The 22,902-nt window shown below is 39.3% G+C and overlaps 1 protein-coding gene across 1 annotated transcript; it reads left to right on the forward strand.

Moving 5' to 3' along the window:
- Positions 1-6: 6 nt before the first annotated feature.
- On the forward strand, positions 7-14,695 carry LOC104517926 (ATP-binding cassette sub-family D member 2; the record flags this gene model as incomplete). The annotated part of the gene is made up of 6 exons (XM_010170452.2): positions 7-669; positions 2,027-2,207; positions 6,693-6,814; positions 9,756-9,924; positions 13,055-13,149; positions 14,550-14,695. Coding segments are annotated over 6 exons (1,376 nt in total), but the record flags the coding sequence as incomplete, so codon positions are not given.
- Between the last annotated feature and the right edge of the window lie 8,207 nt (positions 14,696-22,902).

Consider the following 22,902-nt stretch of genomic DNA (forward strand, 5'->3'; position numbering starts at 1 on the left):
CTTCGAAAGCTGTTCTTCCCAAAGCTGGTGAGCGCCGAGCTGGGCTTGCTGTGCCTCCACTCGGTCGCCCTGGTTTCCAGGACCTTCCTCTCCATCTATGTGGCAGCCCTCGATGGGAAGATTGTGAAGAGCATCGTGGAAAAACAGCCCAGGAGCTTTGTTTTCAAATTAATCAAATGGCTGATGATTGCCATCCCGGCTACTTTTGTGAACAGCACCATACGGTACCTGGAGTGCAAGCTGGCCCTCGCCTTCCGCACGCGCCTGGTGGATCACGCCTATGAGACCTACTTTGCCAACCAGACTTACTACAGGGTGATCAGCATGGATGGGCGGCTGGCCAACCCTGACCAGTCCCTCACCGAGGACATCATGATGTTCTCGCAGTCCGTGGCACATCTCTACTCCAACCTCACCAAGCCCATCCTGGATGTCGTGCTCACCTCCTACACCCTCATCCGCACAGCGCGGTCCCGTGGGGCCAACCCCATCGGGCCCACGCTCCTGGCTGGGCTCGTCGTCTACGCTACAGCCCGTGTGCTCAAAGCCTGCTCGCCCAAGTTTGGCAAGCTGGTGGCTGAGGAGGCACACAAGAAGGGCTACCTGCGCTTCATGCATTCACGCATCATCGCCAACGTGGAAGAGATCGCTTTTTACCGGGGGCACAAGGTAAGGAGGAGAGAAATTGGAGGGTGTTGGGGTCGCTCCTGCAGTGCCAAAGCTGACCTGCACTTCCCTTGCTGCCCTGCCCGAGCATTTTGGGTCCCTCTGACACTTAAACCTGTTTACAGCTAGCACTTCCCGTTTCCTAGGAAAATGCTGTCTCACAGGCGGTATCTGGGGGGAGTGAACCGTAGTTCCCTTGTGCTCTGACAATGTTCCTGTTTTGCAGCTCCATCCTATGCTTTTCTAGAAAGCTAATCTCTGTTCTTGTTTTTCCCCCACCCAGTCTGTTCCGCCTAACTTTTCCAGGCTTTTTTTTTTTTTTTTTGACTGATGTTTATGAACTACCAGATTTAATGCTGCGGAAATAGCATCAGGGCACACCAGAAAGTCTAGGGGAAAACTGTGATAGCACAGAGAGCACTACAACCTTTGACACTCTGTCTACATAGCTAAGCAAAGATGTAGTCATCGGAGTCTTAAAATAGCTTAAGTACAGTACTTCAGCAGTCACAGTTACATAAACTAATGGCTTGTTTTAAAGCCACCTTATTAAGAAACTCTTCATATTTTTATTAGAAGTGAATTTTGGCTGTAACATGTTTCAAACACAATTTGGAAAAAAAATGTTTTCATGTAAGGTGAAAATGAAAGCTGGAAACCAGCCTGAAGTATTACTCCTTCAGTCCAAGCAATGATTATATAATGTAAGCGGTTTATTTTGGTAGAAGCAATCAGTCTCAAAAACTGCCTATAGTAATGTTTTAAGTGCAGCTAAATTAAACATTTTTTCAATTCCCACATATACTGGCTTGAACTAACTGCATTGTATCATATTGATTTGCGACTGTTTTTGACTTGTTAAACCTCTTGGGATAGTTCTCTCTTCCTCCAGACTGCTTACAAAACCAAGCAGCATTGTATTTCAGGGATCAGCTCTGCAGCTTTAAGTCATTGGAGATAATTGATCCCCAAACACTTTCCAATAGGAGGAGTTTCATTTGCTGTGAAACTGTACAGCTGCAGCGTCATTAAAGGGATGTGGAATCAATCTTATTTTGGTTGTTAGAATGTTGTGACTGCCTTGTATGTTGTTCTTGTATATATCAGTCATCTTTAAAGAGCTGAAAACCTGCCAGTGTGCTATTGAGGGGTGATGGCGTGAATAAGAACCAGGTCCACTGACTTCCATAAAGCTGTGCACTTCTGTGAAAACTGCAGCACTTTGAAAATAAAGTGCCACGCAGCAGATGTGACTCAGAAGTCACAGCTTTGGGTACCTGATGTTTTTAATGCATGTCTGTGAATGTATCTTGTATGACATGTGCATCTTTGAATAAATGTTTTATTTTTTTAACTGTAGGTAGAAATGAAACAACTACAGAAAAGCTACAAGGCTTTGGCAGACCAAATGAATCTCATTTTGTCCAAACGTTTATGGTACATCATGATAGAGCAGTTCCTGATGAAGTATGTCTGGAGCAGCTGTGGTATGATTATGGTCGCTGTGCCCATCATCACCGCAACAGGATTTGCAGATGGCGGTAATACAGTTTTTTATTTAATTTTCAAATGTTTCTTTAAAGTTACATCCTCAAAAGTGTGTACTTGCCCTGAATGCCATTCTTATCTATTTATTATTCATAGACTTTATTACAATCATATCATAGAATGGTTAGGATTGGAAGGGACCTTAAAGATCATCTAGTTCCAACCCCCCTGTCCATGTCTTGTGCTTAACTTTCAAGCACAGCAAGTCAGCTGAGGAAAGAGTAATGTGAAAGGTACAACTTTGAACATAAGCTTGATGAACAGCGTGAATTCAGGACTTAGAGGGTCTTCGTGTCAAATGAGATTATAATGATAATTGCAGTCCTTATTCACTAGCCACTGTTGGGTTGTCAGGCTGATTTTTGCAACATCTCCTGCTACTTTACTAAATGATACTATTAACTTTCCTAGAATGCTTATCTCCTCCTTCCATAAATCATAGTGTAATTATGGGTAATTATAGGCAATTATTCTCTTATATGTTGATGTGTTAGGAACCTCTGTTTTTCCCTGACTCCCTGGGAGAAGAGCAGGTGAAATTCAGGTTCCAGGCTTGGACAGTACAAGTTTTGACATCCCATCACAGCTTTCTAGGAAATGAGACAAGACTTCAAGTAGTGTTGTTATTGCAGATGTTATTAAAAAAAGGGCAGAAAGAAATGGAATTAAGGAGGGATAATGAAAGACAAGTGGGGAAGTTTGCCTCAAGAGGCTTCCTTATGCACAATTAGAACCACAGGATGTATTACAAATTCCACAGGATCTTTAAGCACAGAACCTACAATGTTGGGCACATTCAATCAGGAATGCGTGAATTTGTTTCAGTGCAGATCTGAGTAGTTACATTCCAAGTCAGGGCTGTCCAACTGGACAAGCTTGGTTTGACCTGTAGAATGACTTTGTGCAGCCTCCATATGGTTTCGCTTGCTTGCAGTTGTGTCGGCACACGGCTGGGTGTTCAACTGTCCGAGCCACTGCCCTTCACATGGCTCAGGAGGACACTGTATCAGGACCCCGGTAACAGCTTCAGAAATATCAGGAGGTCCTATTGTGAACAGAAAAGTTCTTACAAAGCCATTTCACCTCACAGTGAAGTTTATCAGCACAACAGAAAAAGTAGGAAGAGTCTTTGTGCTAAGACGGGAATGAGTACAGTCAAGAAAAAAATATTTTAACCACTCATTGTAAATATCTCCTTGTTATTACAGCATGAATAAAAAATAGACTTGTATTCATGCTAAACTAAATACCATTCCTGTTACTCAAGAGTATTCTTTGCATACTTTTCAAATGTGGGAGAAAAGAAAGACGCAGTGGTGGCTCATGTTGTAAAGTGGCAGAATATTTGCCAACCGCAACATAAAACATTAAAGCACAGGTCTTATTATGGAGATCTGAGGTGTATTGTAATGATAGATTGCAAACATAATACTGACAAATCAACACTCTCAAGACCAATTTGAAATATAACAGGTATTCAAAGAATCAAGCAGACCTGAACTTAGCATTGGCCTGCTTGGGAAGACAGTGCTTTATGCCTCAGCAGGTCAGATACAAGTTTGTTCATATCTGAAGGAACAGATAGTGGATTTATTACTTTAGGATAAATTACCAGAATCAGGGAAATGCACAAAACTGGTACCATGACCAGAGCTGAGACTAAAGGTGGAAAGCAATAGATTTTGTACACTTCTTCAGGGGCAGGGAGGAAAAAAAAAAGTAAAAAAAAAAAAAAATCCTGCAAGAAAAAAAAATCTTCCACGACTATGATATTTCTGACTGGAATTTGCTAATTCTGTTACATATTTCAGGGAAGAAATTAACTGGCAAAGCCAAGATTCCCACTTTATAACGTTTCTCATTCGATTTGTATTATGTCTCTCATCAGTTTCTGGAAAGTAACTATTTTTGAAAGCAAGACTTTGATTTCTCTAGACACAGTGAACGCTTATCTTTGTTTATAAAACAAGTATGACTATCAATTACATAAATGAAGATGAAAAGAGAAATGTTAGGTTCTGTATGAAACTGAGACAGTCTGTCTGCCCTGTTACAATGCACCACTTCTTCAAACACCAGAGGCCAGCCATTTGAAAAGTTGTGGATGAAAAGTTCAAGAAAAGTAATCTTGGTGGATTAGACATGTAATATAAGAGCTTGTGTTTTGGAACGGTGAAATGCTCATAAATTCTATATAATTTTAATTTTTCAAATACCCCTAAAAGTATGCCTGCAATGACTGCTGCAGTGGTTTGTAGAGATCTCTGAAATCCTGCTAGATGAGCTAGCCTGGGTGCTGGAAGCAGCATTTACATATAGGAGGAATGCTGCATTAGTGTCGTTATGCCATAGCTGATTCCTAAATGATTTAATTTTCGTGGTTCTGCGTAACATGGGCTGTAATCTCAACAAGATGAGCAAAAATTTGTTCTCTGAGAATTAAGAAACAAATTTCAATTTAGTTTTTACTAATAAATTAATTGAATTCTCTCTGTCCCCTCATTTTTTTTTTCCTTCTTGGAGTGGAAATGACTTTTTAAAATAAGTGAGAACTACATGAGCAGGAGTTTTGCACTCTCTCCCTTTACAAGAGATTTTCTCTGTCTCTTTTTTTTTTTTTTCTTTAAAAAAAAGCATGCCTCTCATTGTGTCTCAGGTGGCTGGATTACATACAACTAGTTGACAGTGTGGTGCTGTTGTATAATTTAAGCAAAAGTTTGAACATGTATCTCAATTAGTTAAAACTGATATAAAAAAATCTGAGATCAATAAGAATAACATATAGATGGGGTGTATATATATAGATGGGATGTGTGTGTATATGTATATATATATATATGCAAAACTATCATGTAAATTAAAACTGATATAAAAAAATCTGAGATCAAGAAAAATAACATATAGATGGGGTGTAAATATATAGATGGGATGTGTGTGTATATGTGTGTGTATATATATATATATATATATGCAAAACTATCATGTAAGAATTTAAAGAAAGCTTTTCCCAATTGTCCATAGTATGTTCTGTGATTCAGATATAGTTATGTAGGGATATCTTTATGGATGTGTAAATAAAACCAAAATAACATTTAGATTTAACTAATAAAGACAGGAAGACACCTGTCTTTGGTACTGCATGTAGATTTCTAGACACCAGATTTCTAGATTTGGATCTTGTCAAGGAGGTGAGACAGTTACGGAGTAGAAAAGTATTTTTTGCTATACTCTTGCGTTGCTTGACTTAGCCCATAAAATTTACAGTCACATTACACCTGCAGGGAATTCCTCCTAGATTGTCTTGACTGTAAGCATTGTGCAAGCATTACAGAAGATGTTAATAACAATTGCCAATACAGGAGTTGCCACACTGGATCCACCTATTACCCTGCCTAGCCTGATGCCTAGTAGCAGCTTCACTTAAAAAAGGAACTTTAAAAAGCTTTACAAACTTAAAAAAAAAAAAATATCCAGACCCTGTTCTGCAACAAAATTAAGCAATATAAAAATATATATGTTATGTGATGCAGAAAACCCTTGAGACCTTTCATTCTCAGTCTTGTATGTGAAAAATCTTTAAGAGTTGTTTGCTACACATTGTTGTCTTCTTTTTTGTAGATGCAACTGTTAAACTGAAACAACTTTCAGTCTTAAAATATTCAGCCTCTTCTTTTTAAATCTTGATTCCTTCAGGAAGCAAACATTGCAAGCTGACTGTGCTACATAAATCTGCAGGCCACGTGGTAGCAAGAGTATGTGTAGATATGTTAAATGTAAACATTTATTTCTCATGTATCTTCCATAATTTCTGCTGCTGTTTCCTCTTTGCCTGTGGCTGCTGACACGTTCTTATGAGACAACTCCTTTATTTGGAGCAAGAGTTTCCTTGCTAATAGGATGCAGTGACATAAACAAAGCATCACAACTTTGTTCTGGAGTTAGATGAAGAGAGGAACTGTGTTGTGAGAGAGAGGTATCCTACTTAAATGATGCCTTTGGTAATAACAGAGCATATTGCTTTCTTACAGAAATATAGTCATGTTGCCAAATTTCCATCAATGTAAATGTTTCCTTTTACATGAAGCCAGCAAATAAGTAAGGCTGAAAATGAATAATTGCAAAAATAGTAAAAATGATATTAAAAATCTATTTCAGATCAGTGCTTCAGTTTCACATTTTGCAAAATTAAGGTTGAATAATGATATATTAAAAGGAATATTATATAGATAGACAAATAGTAAAAAGAATAAGATGTTTTGTATAAGAAGATTAATTCCATGTAATCCCAATTATTCTTTGTCACCAAGCTATCTATGCTAGTTACATTCACCAATTCTTTTTGAAAAGTTGTCTTCATAGAGTTAACTTTTTCTTAATTTAAAAGCTGCTCTGTAATGTCTCACATTCTAATCATAATTTAATTTGTAGAGATAATTTTCAGAAGAATATTTTAACAGAAAACTTTTTTTTACTTTTAGAATTGGAAGATGGCCAGAAACAGGCAATGGTTAGTGAAAGAACAGAAGCTTTTACAACATCACGAAACTTGCTGATCTCTGGAGCAGATGCTATTGAAAGGATTATGTCTTCATACAAAGAGGTACTGTACATCTGTCATACATGAAAGAGAAGAGAAGAGAAAAAAAAGTAAAACAGAATTTATGTTTAATATAAAATGTAAAAAAAGAAAGTGCAGTTTTTAAAGGCAAATTCTATTGCAACTAAAACCATGGAGATTTTTGAACTGATAGTTTGATCTTTAGAGTTAAGTCCACAAAGAGTCTAAAGTGCACAGCTGCCAGTATGGTGCAACATGTAAATGTCATTTTTAATACCTGTGTTCAGGTGCCATCAGAGAGCAATAGAAGTTCCTGGAATGTGAGTGATAAAGGTTCAAATTCCTCCTCTGTTTGGAGCACAGACCTGAATTCAGGCTTTCTGCCTCCAGTGTATTGGGACTTTTCTGTTGGAAGCGTCATGTTCTGTATGAAGCACAAAGAGAACTGTATACATATTTCCTGGCCACCTAAACTGTGGGGCTGTTTTCAGTATCTTATGAATTTGTTAAATTATAAGTAATTTTGCAAAGTAGAGAAATTTTAGCAGGAAAAAGTCTAGCTTGGGACAGAAAATAGTCTAGAAGTGTGGGATGTTTATCTGGAAGACCAGAGATGATGTTTCAAGTCCTTACCCAAATTCCAGTAAAGTTGGGCTTTCATCTATGCTCTCTCTTGGGGTTTCTCTTGGTGCCATTGTTAAGGAAAAGTGAGGCAGCACTGTTATTCTCCTCAGCGTTTCCTTCTGAATGTTGGTTCTGCAGTTGTTAATTGGTTTTTGCTCGTCCCTTTGGTGGGGACCCCTTTTCCCAGTGCAGTGTGAGGAGACATGCATGAGCTGTGCAGCTTATCAAAGGCTGTGGATTCCGTTACTTGGAATCCAGCCATAACAGCTCCAGCTTTGTAAATTGGAGGAGGAGGGGTAGTTTGACACCTTCAGATATGGGCTCTGACAAAGACAGAGTATTTGCTTTTTTCAGGAATTCTTCTAATGGACTGTGACTACAACCTATGCTCCTTTAGCTGTTCCCCTGCTTGGCCTCTGCTCTAAAGATACTGCCAGATAACTTGTTATACACTGATGTAATTTCTATTTTGTTTTCAACATTTAAGTCATTTATATAATGCACATAGGGACTTACAAACACTGTGGGTTTATTTTTTGGAAACAAAAATACCCACAAAGTATTAGGAACAACTGAACAAACTCACTTTGTTTATAACATGGTGAGATTTTAATCCAGACAGCATGAGATCAAAGGCCAGTTCTATGAATTTCCATCTTAATTTTACAATTATACATCTCTTCAAGTGACACTGTGGTACTTTAACGACATTGTCATTCCCATTTTGCAATTCAGGCAGTTTCCAAAGGACAGGGCACTTCTATCCACTTCAAGTGGTAGTGAAGTTCCAGTTTTTGCCCATTTGATCCACTCTCCTTCCACTTGGTGTAATTCAGTGTGCAGATGACTCAAGCTCAACCTTTCTTTGCAGGTCAGTAGTTTAGATGGCAGTATTTAGAGTTTTGACAAAGCGAGTTTGTAGGATCATGTTTTAGAACTTTACTACAAGTTACATTTCTTCTGGGGTGCAGTTGGTACAAGTTTTGTTCATCACACGAAGGATTCTCTCCATCAGATGCCAATGCTGACAGTGTGCGGAGCGTTCAGTCCTGGCATGAGCTCCCACTGGAAGTGCTAGGAAGACTCTGGTGTGGAGAATGATGTTACAGCTCCTGTGTGCTACCTGCTGCCTCAGGTGTTGTTAGCCCAATACTTTTTGCAGCTGTTAATGCAATTACCAGTAGTGCAAAACAATGTACAGCTGATGGAATTCAAACATTGAGTGATTACTCTTTTTAAACTGTCTTTTAGACGTTGTATACTTGTTAACCTCCAGTGGAGTGATGGCCACATGGCCAGTACAAGCACTCACTTCTGAATCTGGCACAAATAGTGAAATTTTTAGAGGATTTTATATTGGAATTATGTGCACCCATAGCAGGTGAACTCAGTCATGGGATTTATGTGTTTAACCACAGCAAGCTAATGATTTTATAATCTTGAACTAATTTTCTTGCTAGTCTTGCTCCTTGTATTTAGTATAAAAATTTATCTTTTAAAACCATCTAATAATACATTTATAAGGTGCTTGGGTTTAATTTTTTGCTGCCAGCAGGTGGAGGCAGTTCTTTCAGAGCTCTTGGTGGTGTTGCTGCCCACAAATAGGAAGTTATCGGGTCCAGAGATCTGTTGTTTCTGTTTTCATCAGGTGGAAATCATGACAAAAGAACAAAAAAAAAATTCTGAGAAAGCCTTTAAATAGACCTTGCCATCTTAAAAATGCCCAGTTCTAATCCAGGGTCTCAGATTTAGCTCTGGTACTCTGGCATGCAGTTAAGAAAAGAGTGATTTCATTTTCATGTTGTATTTTACGTTAGGATGCCCCGGTGCTGCCTGTTTTACACAGAAAAGCACACCTTTGCTACATGAGGTTTTGGGAATACAGGAAAGGGAACATAAATAATTATAGATGCCAATTTTTCTAACTTCTGTGGACCTTTATTTTGCAGGCAAATGCAGAGATTTTGTTTTTCTCATGTATGATAGACTCTCTCTTTTCAGATATGCTGATAGCTATTCTCTGCTGGTTGAAGACTCTACTGATCCATGGAAAAGAGCAGTCCCTGCAACCTCCTCATTTACTGGAGCTATCATAGCTTACGTTGGCTGAAGCCTGTCCCATTCAAACTGTCTCTGTCTTCTGGATGATAGGAGCTGTGGGTGTCACATGGGTTAGCAAAGAATCTCAAGGAATGAAAATTGATAGGCATCAAAAGACGTGCTGTTGATCCTTCCAAAGTAACATTTGAGAAGCACTGACTCAGAATAGCTGGGAATGTTTTTCATGAATCTTTGGCCAAACATTTCATTTACAGAGTTTGTGAACTATAACTGAAATCAGGCTTTTGTTGTTTCTCAGGTTACTGAGCTAGCAGGCTACACTGCCCGTGTCTACAACATGTTCTCGGTCTTTGATGAGGTGAAGAGAGGTATCTACAAAAGAACTGCTGTTATTCAAGGGTCTGAAAACAACAGCAAGAATGAAGACAAAGCAGAATTAAACATTGATGGGCCCTTAGAAATCAAAGGTAATTAATTCATATTTGTATGTATTTCGCTGTGCGTGGGGCCACTGCAGTGAGACAGGAGGCGAACAGGGGTTTTGTTTCTACAAGTCAGCCTCTCAGCCTTAATGCTCCAGAGACCGTGTTGCCTTCCATTTTAACCTCCTGCTATTTTGTAACTCTGTGTTTATGCAGTTCTTTCCTAATACACAAAATTGCTCAAATGTTTTCTGTGAAAATGAAAAAGGCATTTCAACTATACTGTTACTGGTGGTGGTGGTATTATTCCTATGTGGACAGTGCCTGCTTTCCTCAAATGATTTTTTTTAGAAAACAGACTAACATTTTCATCTTCAAATGCCACGCTATTTTGTTTGGGTTAGGAGGGAAAAACAGATTCATCCAGTAGTTTTTGATGAAAATACTACTTCATTTTCAACGACTAAAAATCAGCCTGTGCTCATTTTTTTCATAATTTAGTGGGAATTTTCAGCTGAAAATGGGCTGACAACTTTACCCTTTCCTTCACGTTCCAAATGGTCTGATCAATGCATACCTTGTGCCTCCTGTCCCTATCTTGTATCTTTCTGTTCCTGCTACCTTTCTGTCTCTACCCTCCCCAAAGCATTTTCTGAGTACATCCATTTCTTATCGTGCTCTGTTATGTGCCTCTTCTCTCTTCCTCTTGCATCCAACTTCCCTCTGAGGTACTTAAAGGCAGCTTTTGCCATGGGCTTTTCCCAATTTGCCCAGCAGACTCCTTCTGCTTCTCTCCTCTTTGCTATTGAAAAGCCTCATTCTCTCCCTTTGGCCTCTGAAAACTTAAACCTCAGTAGAGTTGAAGGCACCAAAGTGCTTTTTATGAAATAACTTCTTTCAAGAATTTCAACAGTGCTGCCCTTCAGTACAGATTTCTCAAAGGTCCTCTGACAAAGTTCTTCATAAACAATCTGATGCGGTGTGGTGGATAGCTGGGGAAACAGCTCATGTCTTAATCTTGTACATCTTGCTAATATTTGTCTGACATTAAAAGAAATGGCATTTTAGAGCTGTTACATTTTCTTATGTACAAGAGAAAAGGTTTGTAGTTCCTGGAGCAACAACATAATTTTGTGGCTCTTTTTAGATAACTGTGTTTTAAAACAAAACCAAATACAGCTCAGTTATGCAAACATGCTGTTCGTGTTCCCTTTTGGTCCAGTTTACTTGTACCCCACTCCTTTTCTTTTTTTTTTTTTTTTTTTTTTTTTTCTCTCTGCAGCCTGTTTCAAAGATGTGATTCCACTACAGTCACACATTTAATCCAGCCCAAATTCTGCCTAAGTCGTGGTGACTAGCATTTGCTCCTGAGTGGCTGTAGGCTCTCAGAGGCAGTTAGCCAATACCAAGCATTGTGCACAAGGACTTAGTAGAATTTAGGCCAGATGAATCTAGGCCACACGCTCCATGCTTTTTATGACCAGTTCCATTGTAATACTGTTTTTCCTGCTTTCTTTTGGTCTTGATACTTCAGAAATCCCTGCAGAGTGGATTTATATGTGAATAAAAGTACACGTGCTCACATAGGTTTATGTGTCCGCATTGTTAGAAAAGAAAAATCTTAATATTCAGCTTCCCCAAAGGCTTTTTCAACACATGCTACTTATTTCCTTTTAAATCATCCAATATGAGTTTAAGTAACTAAGGGATGTCTGTGCTGTGCCTTGCATTTACTGTTGTCAATGAGAACATTGTGAAAATATGAAGAGTATTAGAATATTTTTAATGGATAGTAATATTGTCATATACATAGTGTATCTAATAATTTAGAATTTTAAAGTTTAAATATAATTTTGTACATCTTGCACAAATACTGTTTTTCACAATAGTATGTGTTAGCCAAATTTGTTTGCATTTGGATGAACCCATCAAAAAATACATGCCTGCTGTGGTGTGGTTGATCTCCCAGTTGCTTATCAGGTACCTTTGTAGGAGTCTGAAGGCAACAGAGCCTGTCAGTGTTACAAAGCTGCAATAATATTTATTTTTTTTAACAGCAAACCACTTTTGTTTTCCATAATCCCCTGTTTGACAACACAGAACTGTTTTAAATAAAATTTGTTTTAGAAAATAAAGAACCTTTAGGCTGATACATAGCAGAGAAATTTTTGCCCAGGTTGTTAGAACTTGGGGAAGTTGTAAGCAATTGAAAAATGTTGAGTCTCTTCATGAGAATATAAGACTAACCTTAACTGAAAGAAATGCTCTCGGGTCCTTTTATAATAAACTCAGTTTTTTCTTTAGTTCCATTTTTCTTTGTTCATATTAATATAAATTATAAAATAAGCACTTTCTAATACAAAGAGAAATCTTTCCTTTGCATCTGGTCTGTAAAGACAATTTCTGATACTTGTCTAGGAGCTCAGATGTTCTATTAGAGAAGCCTGTCAACAGGCAATGGAGAAGTTAGTTGGCTTCATTTTTTTTACTGTTTCCAGAAGACTTTATTTATAAGCTCTTGTATTACAGAGTATCCAAATGTCTGGTTGAGATTGTATATTTAAATTTGCCAGAAATCCAAACAGTAAGTGTAGCTACTGAGGTGAAATATATTCGATGGATTTCCACAAATACTTTCAAGACACGTTTACAGTGTCTGTGACTTCAGAAAGAGGTTGGAAGTAAGCCATGAACTGTTTTCTCCTTTGCTCTTGTTGCTGGAGGAGACTGAACTGGGCTGAGAGTTTCAGAGCTAGTAGTGAAAGTAGATTGTGTTTTCTCATGAAATCCTCAAGAGAAGATAAACTGGTCTATGTTAAGGCTGTCCTTGAACTTTTTTACTGGTTGATAATTGACCACCTGTTTAAAACTAAATACAGTAAGTTCAGGTAGGATGTGAATAAATATGTCTTTATGGTGCATTATGTATTTATGACGCATATTGTGCATTATATGTGTGATCAAATTTGGGATTCACTGCACACTCTTGGCTACTGCTGACAGTGTCTTTCTGACTAGTTAAGATTTATTACTCAGATTTTCCACTCGGGGAACCTGGAGCACATATAAATTGTTGAGTTTCAAACAACTTTTTAACTTCTCAGCCATGCACAGAGACTGACATACCTTTGCTTAATGGAAGGTTTCACAAACTTTTTTATTTTTTTCTTTCTAGGGAAAGTTATTGATGTTGATCATGGAATTATTTGTGAAAATGTTCCTATTATTACTCCGAATGGCGATGTGGTGGTTTCCAGACTAAACTTCAAAGTAAGATGATATGCAAGAATCTTCTGATTGTTGCCATCACATTAACATAAACAGCACAGAATTCATGTACCTTATGTTAAGTACTTGGAGGAGCATATGGATAAAAGGGAAAGTCCAGAAAGGTAGGCATAGTAGCTCAATAGAGGCAGACATATGTAGTTTATCCTGCTCAAAGAAAAAGAAGAGAGGATTTCTGGTGCTGTTGCCAGGTGAAAAACCAACCTGAGATTTTCAAATATGTACGTGGGAGTCTGCATCCATCTTTACCTAATTTCAATTAACTTGGGATGGTTTACTCACCCAGGCTCCTTTAAAAGTCTGGGTTCACAGCAACAGTGAAAAAATTGAGTCTGTAGTTTTGTTTGATCACCACAAAGAGCAGTACTAATAGTTGACAGCGTAGTTCACAAGCCCAGCTGTGGAGTCTTTACTCAGTAAAAACTTGTATTGTTTTTAAAAAGCCATTCCAGATAGCACTCGGTACCTGCTCACAATTTTAATTGTTGACCTTTGCTGGATTACTCCCATGTATATCCTAATCTTAGGTTCTAGTGCAGATATTAAATTTTTTTTTAAATAGTTGAAGTTATCAGAACACTGTGTCCCGATGTGCAGTTCCTCACACACTGACATGAATAATTCCAGCAGGTCCTTTAATTTAGCTAAAGCAGAGTGTTCCTCTTGTCACCTCTGGTATAAGAAGCAACTAGGAGGACAGGGTCCTAGCTATGGCAAAACTTGTAATGGCTTCAGTGTAGGAATTTCAGATTTGTAAAATTACAACTTTATGGTCAAGGAGACAGTTGTGTTTATTCATTTGGCTCAAGAGACAAAACCAACAGAAAATAACAACATATCAATGTATTTATGTCTAGTGTAGACAATGACATTGTGATTATGCATAAATATAAACTCATTTATGCACAGGGTAGTACTCAAACGAATAAGACCACATGCATCACAGCCAAAATAACACTGGTAATGATACAGGAAAGGGTGATGTGAAGTAAACTTTCCAAATCATTTGATCAGGCTCCCATAGCTTAAATTTATCACTAGTGGGCATAGCACTGCTCTGTAATGCCATTAACACCTTTGGACATAATCTGCATTAGAGTGATTGATTCTGACTGTGGTGTATTGGCATTGTGATATAATCAGTGTAGTTCATAGAAATACTCAGACATTCTAGAAATTATTTTCATTATTTTGAGGCCATGTATTGTATGTAATGCCACTGTTTCCACAATAGTTGCATAACTGTGTACAGATAATCAATGAAATGGGTTGATAATTTGATATGAATGCTCACCTTACTCCCTCTAGGGGTCTTATGCTGTGTCATGCCATATATACTGCATAGTAACATCTTTGCTTTTTTTTTTTTTTTGCTGTTGTAGGTCCAGGAGGGGATGAATCTTCTAATCACTGGACCCAATGGCTGTGGAAAGAGTTCACTCTTCAGAATTTTAAGTGGTTTGTGGCCTGTGTATGAAGGAGTTCTCTACAAACCCTCTCCGCAGCACATGTTTTATATACCACAAAGGTACGTGCTTTGCTCACAGTGATGCCTTTTCTTCTGGTTAAGTGAATTTTGATCCTGCTTCTCTCATTGTTGATCTGTGATATGTACAGCCAAGTTAAAAGATGGTAAGCACAACTTCAGCTGTGCAGAGAGTGCTTAAAAAAAATATACCTTCTTGGTGATGCAAATCTTCAGTCATTGGAAAGGGCTCACATACACTTGTGATGGAGCCTATGTTCCCCTGATGGCTAAAGTCCTGTATGATTTGGATCATGGGAACAGACTAGGATCTGAAAGAAATTTGAAATAGACCTAATAGCTCTTAATTCTGATTTCACTTTAAGACTAAAAATCAAAACAAGTGAGAGTGTTTCAGTTCCTAAATGTTGAATTGTTCAAAATAATTTTCAAAACTTCAACTTTTACACTCCAAGACCAGAATCCAATCTAATATTAACTGTAAATTGCCTTTTTAATAATACGTGCTCATTTCACTAAGGGAAACATGGCTTTTTTGTGCTTTGTTTATATTCCAACTTGCTGTTGGACTCTCAGAACATAATTTAATGCAATTGATTCTAGAATATCTCCTTAGAGACTTCTAACTAGGTTGTTTTGCAAAAGCAAAATCAAACACTGAGAATCTTTGATTGCTTTCTGTAGTTCATTTCTTCCCATGGGCAAAAGAAGTATTCATGGTACAGTTTGTAGTCTTTTTTAAAAAGTATGAGCTATTAAGCTGAATGGAAAATATTAACTGATGAGTAGGTTTTCCTTGCTGCAGGTGAAGGTAACAAGGAACATTTATCTATAATTTTTTTCAAATATATGTATAATTTATTGCCAGCCATTGTCATTTTTCTGAGCCACTTGAGTGCTTCATTCAGGAATTTGGAGAAAAATGTTTTATTAAATGTTTTTCAAAACAATATTTCAGAATTCCCATTGTGTGGGACATTCTTAAAATCAGTTTTATTCTTAGGCAGAACAAAAGCTACTCTGAATTATTTTTTCTTGCAGAAAATCTTGAGTTTCAGCCACTTCTGTCCCCTGTGTGATTCCAGTCCCTTCTGAGATCAGTGTCTGAGGCTGGCTTGCCAACAGCCCTTCCTCTTTGCTTATGTCTCCTTTATTCTGTGAAAGCAAACAGGCTCACAGTGTATTCAGCAGATATGCCAAGGTGTGCTGGTTGAGGGGATTGAATCACATCTGCTGGGTTTTCAGTTTCCATAAACATGGTTCTCTGTTAGCTGTGTCCCCGAACTTTGCAGTGCTGGGGGAGTTTGTCCAGCAGACTTCTTTGGAACATTTTAAAACTTTTGATCAGAAACTGAAATGTAACCAGCATCTTTGCAGCCCTTTGTGACCGAAGTCATGTAGAGATTGGCATGTCATCTTTGCAGTGTACCCCGAAGGTATCACTCACATGCAGTCCATCCTAATAGCATCCTTCAGGAGAAAGGATGCTGCCATGATGTCTTCAGGACATCTAAGTGACATTGCCATGGCTTGGTCTGTGGCTTTGTATGAGCTCTGTGCTCCTGGAGAGTTTTTTTAGGCAGTATTGAGATATTCCCTTCCCAAGAGACAGAGCAGTGTCTGGTAATTGGGACAGCAGTGAGTGACAGAGAGGGCTCTTCTGCAAAAGTGCTACACCTTGATTGTGGCTGAAGATTTTGAAACCTACTTTGGAGGACAGTTCAGCTGTCTCAGCATGGGTTCTGTAGACTTGGAAGTGTGGTCTGTCACTCATAGGTGTCCTATATTTGGAAAGGGACTGTGAGACTGAGTCTGGTAGGGATTTGTGGGTGAATGTGACTGAAAGGGTTGATATAAGACAGCAGTCAGACTTGTTTGTTAGGATGTTCTTGAGGATCCTGAGTTGCTTTTTTGCCCAGTGTATTTGTTCTTTGAGCTTACAGACTCTTAGATGAATATCTGAGACACTAAGAATGACTTGAAGGAGACTGAGTTTTAAATTTAAGTTTATACATTTCTGGGCCATATTTGCAATAAATCTGTTGGATTTTTAGGGCTTTTGTGTGAGTTGCCTTAGGTGGTCCAGGCACTTTTTTTCTGCCTGTATTCCACTTCTCAGTGTTTTAACAGTTCATTTATTTATGGCCTAAATAAATTACACATTCAGTTGTTTGGGGTTTTTTTTGTCTGTCCCTAGCTCTAGAATACATTTAGAATTTCTGTTGTGGTTTGTAAATTGTTCTGAAGTCCTGACATTAAAGCAGCTTGTTTTGGAATGTCGTGCTGGTGCAATAATTTTGCTTATTAACCTGGTGCAAATTGCTGCTTGGTCAAGGTTATCTTCTGTTTGTTTACTTTGTTAGATATAATTCTAAAACTGCAGCCTTGAAAAGATAATGCCCTGCCTACATTTCAGCATGCATATATTTCAGCCTAACTTTGGGGAAAATTTATATTCTGGACTGAAAGGATTTAGGAGGTGGTAGGACAGTATCACCTGGATTCAACCCACCTCAGTCTTTTGCTTGGTGAGTAGGTGAAAACTGTGTATAGCAGAAGGCTCTTGAGGTGGTGGAGCAGTGAATTACAATGACATCATTGTGTTTAAGTGTGTATGTCTCTGGTCTAAGAACACGGGAGACAGCTCTCCATGAGAGAACACAGTCACCACTGACCCTGGTAAGAGCTTACTCCTGCATGTGTGTGGCTGTCTGCATCAGCCCTCTTTCAGTCAAATGCAGGAACCTTATCTGCACACAGTGAATGGTGGAGAATACAGTGACTACTAAGTAACAAAATACTCCACAGTAAATAGAAGCTCAATGAAAAGCTTATTTTTTCATCTCTGTAATGTTCCAGCATAATATTCCAGAAAAGCGTGGGAAATCATCTGTCTTTGCCGAGTTCAAAAGCTATACACAAAAGTATGATTTAGTAAAAAGTGAATTATCTCATTGTATACTCCAAATTTCATCAGCACTGCAAACACTTTGTAGTTAGCTTTACTTACCAGTATGTGGGCTTTAAAACAGAGCCTTAAGAGTCCCTATCTTTTTATCTTTTTAGATTGCTTAGCGTTATTATGCTGCTTTTTTTAGATTTTACCTCTATGAATCATTGTGAGATTTTTTTTTGTTCCCTCCCCTTATATAGGGCCAGGCCATGCAGAATTTGTCTTTAATCAGTCACAGTTCTGGTGACTGTTGGTGGGACAAATGGCCCTTTTGGGGGGCAGGGAGAGAGAAGCCCAGGGATTTCTGTGAGTGTGGCTCTGCTGCTGTCTGTGACAGGCCTGTTAGAGAGGAGGGTGGGCAGAAGAGAGGGAGGCTTTAAGAGGCTTTAAGCAGTCCAGCATCATACTGGTGCCAAAAGCAGCTTGTTTTCAAGGATAGATCAGTGCTAGGAACTGGTCACAGCTCAACAAGCTGTCACATCTCATTGGAGCCTCAGTAACTGGCAGAGTATGTGGTCTTACCCCTTCTTCTACTTCTCTGTCCCTCTTTGGCAAAGTAAAATTCATTTGTGTTAACCACTTATTTGTGTTCCTCTTTTAATTATCTGGTCAAGATGGTAGCATGAATGAAAAGATAAATGCTTGTGGGTGCTCTAGTTGGTAAGGTATCATGATTCAAATCAGAATTCAGAAACGGAATTTTAAATAATAAATAATTAACAAAAACATGTAGTGGGTAGCATGAGTACCAGTGCTAAAGCTATGGCCACAAGATGTATGTGTAGCACTTAGGGGATTAAAGAAGCAGTCAGTCCTTTCATAGTGTATCAGCAGTGTATCTGAAGGTAGCCTGATTTCTCCAGACTGTGCCCTGTTCCTACTCTGTTGGTCCTAAACCTGGGAGGAGATGCCATCTCATTGTAATTAGTGAGCTCTAGCATACAATTCCTCCTGACTTTACTCCAGCTCTTCTTGCTCTCCAACTGAAAGTCTCAGCTTTTTCATTTGTAAGGAAACGCAAATTCTGCACATACTGGCTCTCATTTCCTTAGTTCTCCTTTGTTTGATATGAATTGCACACTTACATACTTGCAGGTTACCTTGGCAACACCACAGGAATATTCCTCAATGTCTCTACACTGTAAAGCTGCAGTAAAGCTGTATTCACCACTGGGTTATTGACATAAATTATTCATCCATTTCTGCCAGCTGTGTCTTATTGTCTTATTGCATCAAGGAATGTCTCATGCAGTCCTTGTTGACTCCATAGCCTCTATCACCACTGTCCAGTCTTCCTGACACAGCACATGCCTAAAACGTCCATCAGCATTTTCTCTGTCTTTCCTGAGGACTGATTCACATCTGTAGAGGTTGGAGTAGCTCTTAATCCACTGTAATTCTTTCTTCTGGTCCATTCTTACTGTTTTTTTTTCTCTCCAGCTTGCTTCTACTGTAACTTGTGTATTTCTGTGAGAGGGGATTGTTTCTCCAGTTCCTCTATATTAAACTTTGTCATTAACATGTGGTCTGTTAGGGAAGCAGCCCAAGTGAAGTGCTATGCAAATATGCCTCTGCGAGTTCTGTTGCTTCAGCTCATTTAGATGGGCTCAGATGTCTCTATGCTACGTTGTATTTTTCACATCCTGACTTCTCATCAGCTCATGCTGCTCTGTCTTTAACTATGATCCCTTTAGATGGGTCAGCTGCAGTTAAACTGTACTCTGACTGCACATGCCAACGCTGCACTAGCAATTGTCATTGCCCTTCAGCATTTCGCTGATAGTCCACCACCACACCGACTCATTCGTTCAGTACTTTGCCATCGGTTCATGTCATGCTGTATATATCTACCCCCTTGCACACTGCAGTTAGCTGTGATACTTACTGTTATCAAGTTCATAGTGCTCCTTTTAAATATGTTTATTTCCAAAGTTCACCACTTATCTGACAGATGAGAAAAAGGTCTGTGGTAGATAGCATTAACACCAAATGTAACATAACATATCTCATTTATGCAGGCTATTCTGATACAGGTTTGCTTTAACAAATTGGCTGCTACTTTTTTTTTCTTTTTTTTGAAATTAAGTAAGTCAGTACAGGTTAGGTCAATATTCTGCTGTTCATTGAAAAGTGTGGCCTTGCATCTGAGAGGGCTGTTAGGCTGCCCCTCAGGCAAGACACAGCTTTTGCCATTTCACCTTACTGGGACTCGCATAGAAATGCTTGCACTTCTCTCTCCCAATTGAAGGAAGTCCTGTGTTGTCTCACCTAGAACAGAAAAGTTCTTGTCTTGCTGCCCTGTAGGTTAGCTGAAGCTTTGCCTGCCAGGATCACTGGGAGACCTCTCTGCTTCCACTGAAGGCTCACTCACAGCTGTAAAGTTTGAAGGCTTTTAATTAGGTCTGTATGCTAACTGATCACAGGTAATGACAGGACCTCTTGGTGGCACATTGTGAACAAGCGGTCTGTATGCTAACTGATCACAGGTAATCTGATCACAGGACCTCTTGGTGGCACATTGTGAACAAGATTCAACTACACTAATAGTCAGAGGTGGAAAATGGCTTTGTGGATTAGCTGCTACTCCCTCTCAAGCCACGCAAGGTGCCTTCCTTACTGTCCAGACACAGAATCAGCTAAGTAAAGCACAGCTTACAAGTCTTTTTTGTTATTAGGCAAAGCGTTGCAGAAATCCCAGACGGAAGCCTTTAGTCAGCTTGCTGTGTTGGGGTTTAGTTTAGTTTTGAAATGTATTTACTTAAATTGAACACTGGTCTTAAAGGCTGCGCTGAACTGATGCTTGTTCATCGTGAAGTTGAAGGACTTCAGCATGCTCTAGGGGTTTGGTCCCTCAATCCCTTCAGACTGGGGGCCTCCCTGGAGTGAGCTGGGAGATAACAAGGGGACTAAATGTGGGTGAGGAACTGAGCTGTGTTGTTACATACTCAACTTTTACTCCATATGGAGACTAATGCATTTCCTAGCGGGAAGTAGTCCGAAGCACAGAAGCCCTTGATACAAATGAAGACCCTTGTTGACAAGCTTGAATCAGCAGGGAAGTCCAGGCTTGACTAATACAGAGATTTCTGTATCATCTCATCCTCTGGTGGTCTTTTCAGTTGAAGCAGATTCTATTATTTCCACCTTGTGATCCATAAGAGAACTTGAACATTCAGAGGATTAAGATCCTTTCAGTAACTCATTGCATTCCTACCAAGTCACAGATACACAGAGGTAGAATTTAAGGTGCTGTCAGCTGCATGGCTGATTAAATACCAGGATGTGTATGCAACTAAAAGGTGAAATCGATTCTTGCAATCAAAGCAACATCCTTCCTATTTTTAATGTTGCTTCAGTACTAAGCACATAAATCTTGTTTGGCTCCTGCACAAAAATAGGTGTCACTAATATGTAAAACTTCCTCTATTTACATTCTTTTGAGATGTTTTCCTCCATGTCACAGAAGAGCTAAGTTTTTATTTGTGAGGACGCCCAGTTGCAGGAATATTTTTGCTAGGATCTCTCAGCTGGTCTGTGTTCCATAATGTATTTTGAACATCATGTTCTTAGCAGCATGAGCTTGCAATGCTTCCACCCTCCAGTTGCTTCTTTTGATGGGATTTTGCATATCAAGTCCTTATTCAGCACCAATAATTACATGTTGCCTCCACCACCTTTCCAGGCATCGATGTATGTGCCCAACTGTTTATGGAACTTCATTTAAAAACTGGGAAAACTGGGCTTTGAATTTTTTTTTTTTTAGTACATTGTCAGGTTAACCTTGACAAACATTTTATAAATATGAAGTCACTAAAGAGACATCCTGCAAAGCGACTGACAGGCTACTGTATGCTAGGTTCATTTTGAGGTTCATTTTGCTCAAACAGCTCACTTGCCTTTAAAATTAAGTTTTGATGGCAGTGCCAAGGGAACAAATTCATCTACAGTTTAACTGAGGTTGCTGTGTAGCTTAGCGGCGGTATGGACAAACTTGTGTGTTAGGGCATAATCTGGTGGTTGCATTTACATGACCTAGTTTCTGCAGAGGAGTGCCATTGCTGTGTCCAGCTTGAGCAGTTACCACCAGCTTAATGCCCTGCGTTACAACTGTGCAACAAAGGGTCTTGAACAGATAAACAGAATGCCAAGTGTTTACCATAAGGCTGGAGGGGAGACCTCATCGCTCTCTACAACTACCTGAAAGGAGGGTATAGAGAGGTGGGGGTCGGTCTCTTCTCCCACGTAACAAGTGACAGGACAAGAGGAAATGGCCTCAAGTTGTGCCAAGGGAAGTTTAGATTGGATATTAGGAAGAAGTTCTTTACTGAAAGGGTTCTCAGGCATTGGATTGGGTTGCCCAGGGTAGTAGTGGAGTCCCCATCCCTGGAGGTATTTAAGAGTTGTGTAGGCATAGTGCTTAGGGACATGGTTTAGTTGGGGAGTTGTCAGTGTGAGGTTAATGATTGGACTTGACAATCTTAAAGGCCTTTTCCAGTCTAGGTAATTCTGTGATTCTATTTCAATAATATTTTACCTAGGAATGTCAAAAAGCATGCTTCAAATGCCTTATGCATATCCAATTATGGGAAGCAACTTGGCTACATAACACTGGGAAGCACTGGGGAAATTAAACTACAAGACCTGCCTGCCATAAAAAGCTTGATATGAAAAGACTGGAAGGATGCTGCCTTTTATGAGTGAAGGGCAGCTGAAAGCTCTAATAATAACTGTATCATCTTCCCTGGGAAGAAGTCCTTTCTCCTCCTTCTTACTATAGTTTTCAATCAGAAACTCTCATTTAAATATCCACATACTAGACAAAGCCAACACCTCCCTCTTGAGGAGAAGGTGGTAGTCCTTCCCACATACTATAGGCTTTGCCTTTTGCCTGCCTCTGTGTCCTGGGCTCCAGAACTGTGTCCCAGCTCCAAGGTGAACGCAGCCTTCAGCCCTCTCCCAGCCTCTCCATGGTCTGCTCACTGGGACACCTTTCTTAGTGTCTAGTCCCATGTTTGCCTGCCTGCAGGCTGAAGATCTCACCTTCTGTCCCTTATCCAGCTCACTGTGATTTCCAAGGTAGATGTAAGCTTTATTCAGCATGGTGATTCTGTTCTGCATTTCTTGGAGACAATGCAGTATTCGCTAGTAAGTACCCACCTTCCAGCTCACCTGGCTGTTTTTGAATCACAGAATCACAGAATGGTGGGGATTGGAAGGGACCTCAAAAGATCATCTAGTCCAATCCCCTTGATGGAGCAGGATCATCTAAATGAGATTACACAGGAAGGCGTCCAGG

The sequence above is a fragment of the Antrostomus carolinensis genome, unplaced genomic scaffold (genome assembly GCF_000700745.2).
Source record: "Antrostomus carolinensis isolate BGI_N321 unplaced genomic scaffold, ASM70074v2 scaffold29246, whole genome shotgun sequence".
In the NCBI taxonomy this organism is placed as follows: domain Eukaryota; kingdom Metazoa; phylum Chordata; class Aves; order Caprimulgiformes; family Caprimulgidae; genus Antrostomus; species Antrostomus carolinensis.